This window comes from Eleutherodactylus coqui, chromosome 1, assembly GCF_035609145.1.
Source record: "Eleutherodactylus coqui strain aEleCoq1 chromosome 1, aEleCoq1.hap1, whole genome shotgun sequence".
In the NCBI taxonomy this organism is placed as follows: Eukaryota; Metazoa; Chordata; class Amphibia; order Anura; family Eleutherodactylidae; genus Eleutherodactylus; species Eleutherodactylus coqui.
This window is the reverse complement of record NC_089837.1, coordinates 453,819,091-453,832,313: the sequence shown is the minus strand read 5'-3', so window position 1 is coordinate 453,832,313 and position 13,223 is coordinate 453,819,091. Positions and strand designations below refer to the sequence as shown.

Below are 13,223 nucleotides of genomic sequence, written 5' to 3'. Positions count from 1 at the left end.
ATAGTGACACCCCACACCGTCCCCTAGTAGTAATCATAGTGACACCCCACAGCATCCCCTAGTAGTAATAATTGTGACACCCCACAGCGGCCCCCCAGCAGTAATAATAGTGACACCCCAGACCGGCCCCCAGTAGTAAAAATAGTGACATACCACAGCGGTTCCCAGTAGTAATAATAGTGACACCCTAGAGTCGTCCTCAGTAGTAATAACAGTGGCAGCCCTCAGCAGTAATAATAGTGACACCCCACAACGGCTCCCAGCAGTAATAATAGGGACACCCCACAGCGTCCCCTAGTAGTAATAATAGTGAGACCCAAGAGTGGCCCGCAGTAGAAATAATAGTGACACTCCAGAGCGGCCTCCAGTAGTAATAATAGTGACACCCCCACAGCAGCCCCCAGCAGTAGTAATAGTGACACTCCACAGCGGCCCCCAGCAGTAGCAATAGTGACACCCCACAGCGGCCCCCAGTAGTAATAGTGACACCCCACAGTAGCCCCAGCAGTAATAGTGACATTCCAGAGTGGACCCCAGTAGTAATAGTAACACCCCACAGCAGCCCCCAATAGTAATAGTGACACCCCAGAACGGCCCCCAGTAGTAATAGTGACACCCCAGAACGGCCCCCAGTAGTAATAATTGTGACACCCCAGAGCGGCCCCCAGTAGTAATAATTGTGACACCCCAGAACGGCCCCCAGTATTAATAATTGTGACACCCCAGAGCGGCCCCCAGTAGTAATAATAGTGAGACCCTACAGCGGCCCCCAGTAGTAATAATAGTGACACCCCACAGCGGCCCCCAGCAGTAATAATAGTGACGCCCCCTCAGTGCAGCCCCTAGTAGTAATAATAGTGACATCCTACAGCGGCCCCCAGCAGTACTAATAGTGACACCCTACAGCGGCCCCCAGCAGTAATAATAGTGACACCCTACAGTGGCCCCCAGCAGTAATAATAGTGACACCCTACAGCGGCCCCCAGCAGTAACAATAGTGACACCCTACAGTGGCCCCCAGCAGTAATTATAGTAACACCCCAGACTGGCCCCCAGTAGTAAAAATAGTGACACCCCACAGTGGCTCCCAGCAGTAATAATAGTGACACCCCACAGCGTCCCCTAGTAGTAATAATAGTGACACCCCACAGCGTCCCCTAGTAGTAATAATAGTTGCACTCCACAGCGGCCCCCAGCAGTAATAATAGTGACACCCTACAGCGGCCCCCAGCAGTAATAATAGTGACACCCCAGACCGGCCCCCAGTAGTAATACCGTAATAGTGACAGCCTACAGAGGCCCCAACAGTAATAATAGTGACGTCCCCTCAGAGCAGCCCCTAGCAGTAATAATAGTGACACCCCAAACCTGCCCCCCGTAGTAATAATAGTGACACCCCACAGCGGCCCCCAGTAGTAATAATAGTGACACCCTAGAGTCGTCCTCAGTAGAAATAACAGTGGCAGCCCTCAGCAGTAATAATAGTGACACCCCAGAGCGGCCCCCAGTAGTAATAATTGTGACACCCCAGAGCGGCCCCCAGTATTAATAATTGTGACACCCCAGAGCGGCCCCAGTAGTAATAATAGTGAGACCCTACAGCGGCCCCCAGTATTAATAATAGTGACACCCCACAGCGGCCCCCAGCAGTAATAATAGTGACGCCCCCTCAGAGCAGCCCCTAGTAGTAATAATAGTGACACCCCGCAGCGGCCCCCAGCAGTAATAATAGTGACACGCTACAGCGGCCCCCAGCAGTAACAATAGTGACACCCTACAGTGGCCCCCAGCAGTAACAATAGTGACACCCTACAGTGGCCCCCAGCAGTAACAATAGTGACACCCTACAGTGGCCCCCAGCAGTAATAATAGTGACACCCTACAGCGGCCCCCAGCAGTAACAATAGTGACACCCTACAGTGGCCCCCAGCAGTAATAATAGTAACACACCAGACTGGCCCCCAGTAGTAAAAATAGTGACACCCCACAGTGGCTCCCAGCAGTAATAATAGTGACACCCCACAGCGTCCCCTAGTAGTAATAATAGTTACACTCCACAGCGGCCCCCCAGCAGTAAAAATAGTGACACCCTACAGCGGCCCCAACAGTAATAATAGTGACACCCTACAGCGGCCCCCAGCAGTAATAATAGTGACACCCCAAACCTGCCCCCAGTAGTAATAATAGTGACACCCTACAGCGGCCCCAACAGTAATAATAGTGACACCCTAGAGTCGTACTCAGTAGAAATAACAGTGGCAGCCCTCAGCAGTAATAATAGTGACACCCCACAGTGGCTCCCAGCAGTAATAATAGTGACACCCCACATCGTCCCCTAGTAGTAATAATAGTAAGACCCAAGAGTGGCCCCCAGTAGAAATAATAGTGACACTTCAGAGCGGCCCCCAGCAGTAATAATAGTGACATCCCACAGCGGCCCCAGCAGTAATAGTGACATTCCAGAGCGGACCCCAGTAGTAATAGTGACATCCCACAGCGGCCCCTAGTAGTAGTAGTAAAACCCCACAGAAGCCCCCAGTGTAATAGTGACATCCCACAACGGCCCTCAATTTCTCCCCGAGACCCACATACTTACCTCTTTCTCCTTGTGGAAGCTCCGCTCCTTTTCTGCCCGGTGCACCGCCAGCAGCGTGATTGCAGGTGCACACTGATGTCAGTGTGCTGCCAAACACCCCCTCCCCTGCTCTCAAGGAACTAAGTAGGAGATGTCATGGGAGAGGGGAGGAGGATCCCAGCTGCACACTGATGTCTCAGTGTGCGCCGGGATCAGCACAGATAGCAGCGCTGCTGAGTGAATGCCAACAGGGGAGCTGCAGCCCCTGCCGGTAATCATTATCGTGGTGAGCGGGCGACGCGTGCCAGCAGGGAGGGCTCTGCGCGCCGCCTCTGGCACGCGTGCCATAGGTTCGCCACCACTGTTCTATGCTCATAAGGCAGATTTTGTGCCTTTTTATGAAACTTTAGTTTTCAGCAAGAGCATGTTAAGAAACATTTAGACATTTAGTTTATTACTTGTAGTTTTGTAAAAAAAAAGAGTGCCACCAATTTTCTTTTCTCATTTTTTTTTGTCATGCTGTTCAGCAAACACCAAAAGTAAGTTTAACTGTAACAGTTCAATTATATTATTACATGCTAGACTGCAGTTGAGAAGGAATTTTCCCAAAAATGAGGAAAATTGGTTACTTCGCTCATTGTAGGCTAACATGACATACATAATTTTAACAGAATTGAAGCGTTTGTTTCCAAAACCACTTCAGTCCATTTTCCATATCTTTTGGAAAAAACTGTAGCAACAAAACTACGTGTGTTCTGTGCCATATAGTTGTTGTAATTCTCTGAAGACTTCAAATAGAAAATAAAAAATCTTGACTTTGCAGGGTGTCTATTGAGCACTAAAAGTTTCAATCTGAACAAGTCGAGTCAATGGATTGAACTTGTTTTTGAGCAGATTGGCCACGTTATGTGGCGATAAAAGATGTAATTATTATTTAGAGCCAAAGAATAAATTGTTGCCTGCTGTGGTTAGTGTCACAGCTGATCAATCAGTGCTGCGTACCCTATGCTTCTTTTATAATGCATAATCATTATTGAGAACCAAGAAACTTTTTACTATTTATTTCTTCTGAATGTGAACTGGATTTGTTTTCACAAATACCTACAATAGCTTGGTCTATTCTCTACCACGGGGAATTCATTTTCAAAATAATTGTTTTAGAACAATAATTTTGATTGTTTTTAAGAAGGCACAAAAAAGCAATGGCGCACAGCATCCAAACATACAAATTGTTCAAAGGTATAACAATACCAAACGTTTTTCCCATGAATTTAATTCTTTTAAAGCAGTTTTGGACTGAAATTGTTTTGGGAACAGGACTCTTTAATTAATTGCTTCAATTGTTCTGGGCTACCCTACCTAAGGCTGATGAGTGCAATTAAATTTTTGGGTGTGTGACTACTTGCATCTCGAGCCAAAAGATCAACAATTGCTGGAAAATTGCATTAGAAATAAACTTTCTTTTTCTTGTAATAACAGCTTGAAGAAGTTATGCACGATATGTCATCACAGGATAAGGAAGCATTATCTCAGATGTATTCTGAATTTGAGGGTAAGAAGAGACATTTTGACAATATATTTTCTACAATTAATCTCATAAAAATGTATGTTATACACTTATATACTGTTTGGTATATTTATTGTTCAATAAAACGAGTTAAAAAAAAAAAAGTACCTTATACATTACAATGTCTAAAGAACAATTAAACAATTATTGGCTATCATTAGTGATGAGTGATCATACTCGTTAAGGCAAACTACTTGAGCGAGTAGTGCCTTGTGCGAGTACCTGCCCGCTCGTCTTTAAAGATTCGGGTGCCAGCTGGGGAGAGCGGTGAGTTGAGGGAGTAAGCAGGGAGGAGCGGGGGGAAGAGAGTGAGAGAGAGATTTCCGCCCCCCCCCCCCCCCCTTCCCGCCGGCACCCGAATCTTTAGAGACGAGCAGGCAGGTACTCGCATAAGGCACTACTCACTCGAGTAGTTTGCCTTAGCGAGTACGCTCCCTCATCTCTAGCTATCAATCATTAAAGTGTAACTAAACTTTTTAAAAACTTCTTCTGACATTTCATAGCGATATGTCAGAAGTTTCAAGCGGTAGGGTTCTGCTGTTTATACCAAAACCCATTGCTAAAATCAACTAAGAAGGGCCCATCTGACAGCTGTGCCCATTCGGCTGTTGTTTTCCTCAGACCAGGGTACAAGCTCCATAGAAAGTCTTTGGAGTCTGTACACCGTTCGCCAATAACAGCAGAACAGGCACAGCCCTCACTTGAGAGCTTCTGCTATTCGTTTTAGCAATCGATGAGGGTCTTAGCTCCCAGAACACGAACAATCAAAATCTGTGAAATGTCTTATGACATGTTAGAAGTTTTTAAAAAGTTTAGTAATTTAGTAGTTTAATAATTGACCTGTCATACTGTATATGCCACTCATAGCAACATATACTATACTACTACAACAGACACTGCTACCTAAGGCATGGTGTCCATAATAGCCATTGATGGACAAAAAGGAAACCATTCATCGAGGATCATCCAGAATAAAATGAACATCGAATCTTTGGCAACAACGTTTCCAAGCACTGATTGTTGATGGCTTGAAAAGTCGTTATAGAGATTTGCGAAACTGATTGTATAAAAAGTCTGGCTTAGTGAACACCAAAAAACTGGCACATATGCCTTAGTGCCTCTCTAGACCATTTTGCAAAACATTTAGAAAAGGGACTCGTGAAAAGCCAACATTCTGGTGCAAAATATTGGTCTATGGTAAACCAATCAAGAGGATGATATAAGGGAGAGAGAAGTGTCTAATAGATTTGGTACTTATTTCTCACATATCACATAGTGACTTTTTTTTGTTTGTTTAAAAAAACATTTTTTTTTTGGTTAAAAATTCAGAAAACTAATTTTTTATAATTGCAGGATCACAGACAGGTTGTACTATAGAAATGGCCGAAGCCCAGGACAATCAAAATGTAAGTTTGGGGAATTTGCCCACTTCCACAACATTAGACAGAACTTAAAATTATTTTTATATTCATGCTGAACAATATAGAGACTTCTCAGATTGAACTGTCAAGTTACCACTGTAGTGCGGGGAAATACTGAGTTGCATGCAGTGCACACTCGTGGAATTCATCTATTACTCAATAGTTAAAATGGGAAAGATGCTTTACAAAATGTTTACGTATAGCCCTAGCCTCGGCAGGCCTTTTTATTTTTGACTTTTTCCTCCCAATTGTACATTTTAAAGGGTTGTTTCAAAACTTATGGAGAGTACTGTACAGCTTAATAAATATAGGGCTATTTTTTCAACTTGCCTACAGCTGTTTGAGGCTTACCTGCCTTCATCGGTGCAATATATGGAAACCAAATGGCTCTGCACTTGTTAAGCTTTTTGTGTGCTTAGTATACGTAAGTGGTTCTCTGTGCATAGTGCCACCAAGGTCTGGTTTGTATGTATGTGTGATGTGTGAGTTTCATGCACAAATCTGACCGCACCTGTGATGTGAGTTACAGGCTCTTAGCTCTGCCCCCTTATCACATGACGGTGACATCATCACAGGTCCTTTATCCTCCTTCTGCAGTAAATGAGGAATTATGGGCAGACTACATCCCTCACAAACCCCTGTGGCCTCAATTGTTATACATACAGCAGTACTCAATCTGCCAGTTTGTACCTGGTTGTGAGACATCTGTGTGGAGACTCCAATAAATGACACCTCACAAACTTACACATACATAGCTGGCAGTGCATATTGACCAACAACATTGACGCATAGTCCTTCACTGCTATCTTCACATCTCCTGAACGTCATGTCATGTCATCTCAAGTGCTAATGCCGCCAACACCAGTCCAACCTTCATCTGATCGTCAACCATTGTCCAGTGCTAAAACAAACCATCGCTGTCCTGAAAACATGTCACCAGAGAGGGTTCAACGCTGCCATGAAGCTAATGCAGCTTACATGACACAGCGACAAGCCACAATTTCACCTCAGCCACTAGCTAAAGTTCGTAAATCACGTGCAACTGATATGGGAAAGCAATGTAGCAGAGCTGTGTGTGTGTGTGACGTGCATGTAGCAGAGCTGTGTGTGTGTGGGTGTGACATGCATGTAGCAGAGCTGTGTGTGTGTGTGTGTGTGTGAGAGAGAGAGACAGCCATGTAGCAGAGCATTGTGCCACCAGAAACACTGGTACTATAATCTCCTAATAATTACTAGTCTACTGATGACGCTAGGTCGGCACTAGTCCCATAATGAGAAAGGTGTTGTCACATCAAACATTCTCCTTTAATGTGATCATTTTGTGTCCTGTTCTTGAGCAGCTTCAGCTAGCAATGCATTTTCTCTGAAATGTAATATTACATAGCAGCCAATTCGATCAAAGGCCATACATGTAATACATGAATGGATCAAGTTTGCCAGAACAAAAGCTTCTGCTTAACAGCACATCTTCACTTTGGCTCATAGAGAAAAGGCGCTTAGAGAGGGGTCTCCAGCAATGGCATCTATACACCTTTTATAGGCATATGGATAGGTTTTATCCTGATAGGCATACCCCTTTAATGTCCTTGTTTTGCAAGTCAGTGTGTACATTTCATTCAAAAAAGCTTTTATTGAGACAAAGGAATCAAGATAATGATGACATTAGTATATGGTTATGCAACAAGAAAGGTTATGAACTAAAAATTACAATATCGGAATATAATTACAGCTGAACAACCTTAGTGAGCATTCCAGAACGATTCCTGTACAAGTTATTTTCTGAAAATTAAATAATTAAACAGGGTTACATGTAATACTATAAAAGAAACCATAAACTTTGGATGAGGTAGGGGATGAGTGGTGGAGGGTGAGACAGAACGAAGAGATGGGTCACAAGGCTGAATATAGTGAAAGCTGCCCCTCATAGGGAGGAGGTTAGAAGAAATGGGAAAAGTCGGGAGAGAGGCCAGAGAGACACGTGGGCACCAGACCCCTATAGAGAGGAGAAGGTGTGGATCCTATGACATGGCTGACTCCAAAGACACCCACTCCTCAAGTTTAGGGGATGACCTGAAGTCCAACCAAGGCTGCCATAAAGCATGGAACCCCACAATATCCATCTCCTCATCCGCTCTCATCTCCTCATAACGCACAAGGGTATTGATTTCTGCTACCCAATAGATTCTATAGACTGGATTTCCTGACAGCCTGAACAAAAACCTTAACAGACCCTTCTTAACATTGAAAATGGACCCTGGGTACATGGATAACAGCCACCTCGAATGTGAGAAAAAATGGATAGGCCACATATGTCATTGTAAAGACCCTCAACATACAATCAAAAGGCCCCTTCTGGAGGACATTCCCACCAAACATGAAACCTATTGCCCCGGCACCCAGCACATCTCCAGCACAAAGGAGAGGACTGAGCAAACATCCTGTGTAAGCGTTCCGGGGTTCCCTACAAGTGTGACAGAATTTTGTAATTGAGTTCCTGGAGTCTGGAAAAGGAAGTCCCCTAATGTGTTAGTGTAAAGGCTTTCTGCCAGTACCCCCTGGGAAGCTGCCTTTCCAACTTCTTCTCCCAGGCTTCCACAAATCCTGGAGGACATTCTCCCATCTCCCTGCACAGCAGAATCTTGTACAAAAGTGAGATTGGTTGAGCGGGGGAGTCCATGGTGGTACAGATTTCCTCAAAAGCAGTGATTGTTTTAGTTATTATACCTGCCCCGGGTGTCAGGAAGTCCAAGGAACCCCTCAGCTGAAAATATTTCATCCATGCTCCAGGAGGGGCACGAGTCGCTACAAAGAACTCTGCCAGGGGTCTCAACCCCGATGTGCCGAACACGTCTCTCACCTGGAGAAGGATTTGTTGGGGTAAATAATAGTGATGTGCTGTCTAAAAAGGCTTTAAAATGGGGATTGGCCAACAAGGGTATAAGAGGACCAGGGATGGAGACTAATGAGCAATTTGTGGCAAAGCCAGACCATGTGACCACTAGTTGAGAAAGCAGAGGACATAAATTAGGAATATCCCTGAGCATACTACCCAGAATCCAAAACACCCCCTGCGACAACCTGGGGTTCGTATCCTATTCGATTTCTCAGTGTGTAAATTTAATAAGATCTAGTTGACTTCAAATTGGTTGAGTCAATGGGCCTCCTCAACTTAACCTTCTGGTTTTCTTTCAGGATAAAATGGCTACAGAAGATGTACAGAATAGTGATGTCTCTGATACGTCAATGTGTTCAAACAATGTGGACAAGACTCCAGAGAGACTGCCTGACATTGCCGTGCCTCTCAGTCCCTCAGGATGCTCTACCAAGGACAAAGCTTTCACAGAAGAACAGCCTTTATTTTTACAAGATGAAGAAATACCAGACAAAATGTCAGATAGTCCTCCTAAAAAAAAAAAGACAACATTAGGCAATTTGGTTTTTAATCTTCACAAAATCAAATTACCCACACAGTCCTCAAACAGCATTATAAAAGGTATAAGTACACATGATGCATCTTCATACTCTGTTAATAGCGTAGATATACCTGACATACAATCGCCTACGCCTTCTAACAGTACAGACAGACCAATAATGCCTTCCATGACCTCTATTACTGCTATTACTGCGAATGAAAGAGTGGCACATCCTTTAGGTTGGTCTAATGACCTTAATCTTGCCACTGAACAGATACTATCTACTAACATTAAAGGAAAGTTAGCCCCAGAACCAGTAAGCTGTGCAGATTCTAGTACATTTACGAGGCCTGATGCATCAGTAGGATGTTCTTTAGATTCCTTACAACCAGCTGAAGACCTTGTGGCAGAGCCTGGAACAATTTTGTGCTCTCCACTTACTCTGGCGAAAGATGGGAGCGAGACAGAAGTGTCTACGAGTGTTAGTGATTCCTTACTGGAGAAGATGGAAAGTGACATTTCAACATCTCAGTGCGATAATAGAGACATCCCAGGTCCCAATTATATTACTACATTGCAGAATGGAAAAAAAAGACATAACAGAGGAAACCCTTTCCATGTCATCAGCCCACAGCAGATAACTGCGCTCTCAAGGAAACTTGGTGTGTGACCATTTGTTTATTTGGCAGTCTGACTGTAAGCCTCATTCACATGACCATATTAGAGATCTGTATTAGTCCATATTGAAAAAATCTAAAATGAGTAGCCAGTGTAATGGGTCCCCATGCACATTAGTGTTTAGTCGTTAGAATTTCCTAATTTTGGCGGGGTCGGATAACTCTCTCTAGTGTGTATAGGGGTTCACTCAACTTTCTACCAACAGTTGATGACCCTGGAGATAAGTCATGCTAGAACTGTCTGGTGTCAACTTAGCTTTTTACATTCTTAAACGCTTAGTCGGGTGTCCATGTGTATATGGGAAGCCAGGGAAACAGCTGTCGAAAGTGTATTGGCACCCTTAGTCTTTAGTGCTATTGACATGATCATATTTTATATACACAATCCACGTGTCTAAATATGCACGTGCTCTGTATTAATGGGGACAGACAAAAATTAACGGCACAGCGACAATTTCATATGAACAGCTTTGCCTGGTACTGGGGCTTGGTCCCACTTACAGGCCTGCACACTTCATTGGTTGCATATTGGTTGTATGGGTTTCTGTGCCTGGTACTACTGCTCAGTCCCAATCAAGTGACTGCACTGCAGGCACTATGCACAGCAGCCAAGTAAATAAGCTGCTATGTAGACATCCTATTGATCAGTGGAAGTCCAAGGGATTCATCTTCCACTGATGAAACATTGATTGCTTTTCCTAAGGGTAGTCTGTCAGTGTAAGTCCTGGAAAACCCTTTTTTACTAATGGAGGTCTATGGATTCTGTAAATACAGATTCATAATAGATATTTATTACTTATTAATTTATTACTAGATTGTGTTTATTTATATTTTTAACATGGGAGAAAAAGTTTACCGGTAATGCATATGAAAATAATCATGAAAAAATGGCAATAAAATAGTTCTATACATTGACATGCCAAAAGTCATGAAACAGGAATATCATGTAGGACGCCCTCTAATGTGGTGAAGTGTAATAACTTTACGTGGCATTGATTCCACAAGTTGAACTGCAAACGTCTAGAGGGATGTTGTGCCATTCTGTCTGGATAATTGCCCACAGCTCAGTGGAATTCGAAGATGCAGGATCCCGGGTGTGAATGACCTCTCAATCACATCCCATAAATGCTCAATTGGGCTCACATTTCCAGAATGCTCCTCAAACCAATTCTGGTCAACTTGGCCTGATGGCAAAATGCGCTATCCTACTGTAATATCCCATCTAGAGATGAGCGAGCACACTCGGTTAAGGCAATTACTCGAGCGAGCATCGCTATTTTCGAGTAACTGCATGCTCGTTCAAGAAAATTCGGAGTGAACGGGAGGGGGGGGGGCTGGGGGGTGGAAGTTCTTTCAGAGTTGCTTTTCGATTAGCACGGACAATTCTAGTCAGACCCCAACAGTCATGTTAAAATTGGAAAAACCTTCCTGAAAATATCACTTTTTTTATTGTTGAATTTTTGTCTCCTGTAAATCTATTTGACACAGAGTTGCCTTAAAGGGGTTGTCCGGCCACACAGGGTAAACATTTTTATAATGCTGCTGCTTCCCTTTCAGTAAGGATAGTAGCACCCAGCATAGAGGGGCTCAAACCAGCAGGCAGATCAGCTGCAATGTCAGTTTCTTACCTTAGAATCTGATCTTCACTGCAGCTTTCAAAGATGGCGCCTCTGTGCTGCCTTCCCACAATGCTCTGCGCTCTCCCTCTTCTGTGTGCGCGCTCCCGATGGCAGTAAGACATGAAAAGGCAGGATTTCATGGCCTCCCTCAGCTCACGTCCTAGCCCCGCCCACGACACGCCCACCTCTATTGAACTGCTCCACAGTCTCTCCCCGCCCAGGCCACGCCCCCTGCTGCATACTATAATCAGAGGGGGTGTGGCCAGGGGAGACTGCATTATACACTCATGGTTTAGGATAAAATCCTACCATGAGTGTAAACAGCAGCAGTATGTATAGTGAATGGAGAGGGGCGGGAGAGAACCGAGAGAGGACTCTCCTGCAGCTCCCCCACTGCAAGGCTACCTACTGCCCCCCCACCCTGGTAAAGTAAAACAAAACATTTCCCCACACACACATGCCCCCATAGTGCCCCTCCCACAGCGACCCCCCCCCCTCACAATGACCCCCCCCTCACAGTGCACTCTCCCACAGTGCCCCCCTAATGATCCCCCACAGTCCCCCCCTACAGTGCCACAAACAGTGCCCTCTACAGTACCCCCCCACAGTGCCCCCCAGTGTCACCCCAAAGTAGCCCCCCTCATTCCCCCCAACCACAGCATTCTCCACAGTCCCCCCTCAACAGTGCCCGCCCCCAGTATTCCCCCCTACACATGCCCCCCACAGTACCCCCATCCACAGCGTCCCTATACAGTGCCCCCCCTGTGACCTCCCCCACAGAGTCCCCCTTTACAGTGCCCACACACAAGTACACTAACAGCACCCCCTGCCCCTCCCCCCTACAAGTACAGTGATACCTATATATAGATAACACAGGATCCACCATTCACAAGAGACACAGCTCACCTCCTCCCCTCCCTGCACAGGCATGATTATACCGTGTGAAAAATTACTGTGACAGCCCCACCACGCTACCCCCCCCCCCCCCCAGCGCGGCAAATTACTGTCACAGCCCCCCTCCAACCCCACGTGACAAATTACTGTGACAGACCACCCCCCCACAGCTACAAATCTATGTGACGGGACACCCCACCGTGACAAGTCTATGTGACCGCACACTCCACCGCTGCAAGTCTATGTGACCGCACACCCCACCGCGACAAGTCCATGTGACCGCACACCCCACCGCTACAAGTCCATGTGACCGCACACCCCACCGCTACAAGTCCATGTGACCGCACACCCCACCGCTACAAGTCCATGTGACCGCACACCCCACCGCTACAAGTCCATGTGACCGCACACCCCACCGCTACAAGTCCATGTGACCGCACACCCCACCGCTACAAGTCCATGTGACCGCACACCCCACCGCTACAAGTCCATGTGACCGCACACCCCACCGCTACAAGTCCATGTGACCGCACACTCCACCGCTACAAGTCCATGTGACCGCACACCCCACCGCGACAAGTCCATGTGACCGCACACCCCACCGCGACAAGTCCATGTGACCGCACACCCCACCGCGACAAGTCTATGTGACCGCACACCCCACCGCGACAAGTCCATGTGACCGCGCACCCCACCGCGACAAGTCCATGTGACCGCGCACCCCACCGCGACAAGTCCATGTGACCGCGCACCCCACCGCGACAAGTCCATGTGACCGCGCACCCCACCGCGACAAGTCCATGTGACCGCGCACCCCACCGCGACAAGTCCATGTGACCGCGCACCCCACCGCGACAAGTCCATGTGACCGCGCACCCCACCGCGACAAGTCCATGTGACCGCGCACCCCACCGCGACAAGTCCATGTGACCGCGCACCCCACCGCGACAAGTCCATGTGACCGCGCACCCCACCGCGACAAGTCCATGTGACCGCGCACCCCACCGCGACAAGGCCATGTGACCGCGCACTCCACCGCGACAAGTCTATGTGACCG

At 46.3% G+C, this 13,223-nt stretch overlaps 1 protein-coding gene across 7 annotated transcripts in view; it reads left to right on the top strand.

Moving 5' to 3' along the window:
• LOC136582647 (uncharacterized) overlaps window positions 1-13,223 on the top strand; it is a 125,156-nt gene that overhangs the window by 90,115 nt on the left and 21,818 nt on the right. For 4 of the 7 annotated variants that reach the window (XM_066583854.1, XM_066583840.1, XM_066583832.1 and 1 more), the window contains 3 exons: window positions 4,055-4,127; window positions 5,496-5,548; window positions 8,756-9,638. In XM_066583854.1, the coding sequence (XP_066439951.1) occupies window positions 4,055-4,127; window positions 5,496-5,548; window positions 8,756-9,638 (1,009 nt within the window). The remainder of the gene's footprint in view (window positions 1-4,054; window positions 4,128-5,495; window positions 5,549-8,755; window positions 9,639-13,223) is intronic. The other 3 variants (XM_066583862.1, XR_010787206.1, XM_066583846.1) reach the window with 3 other exon arrangements.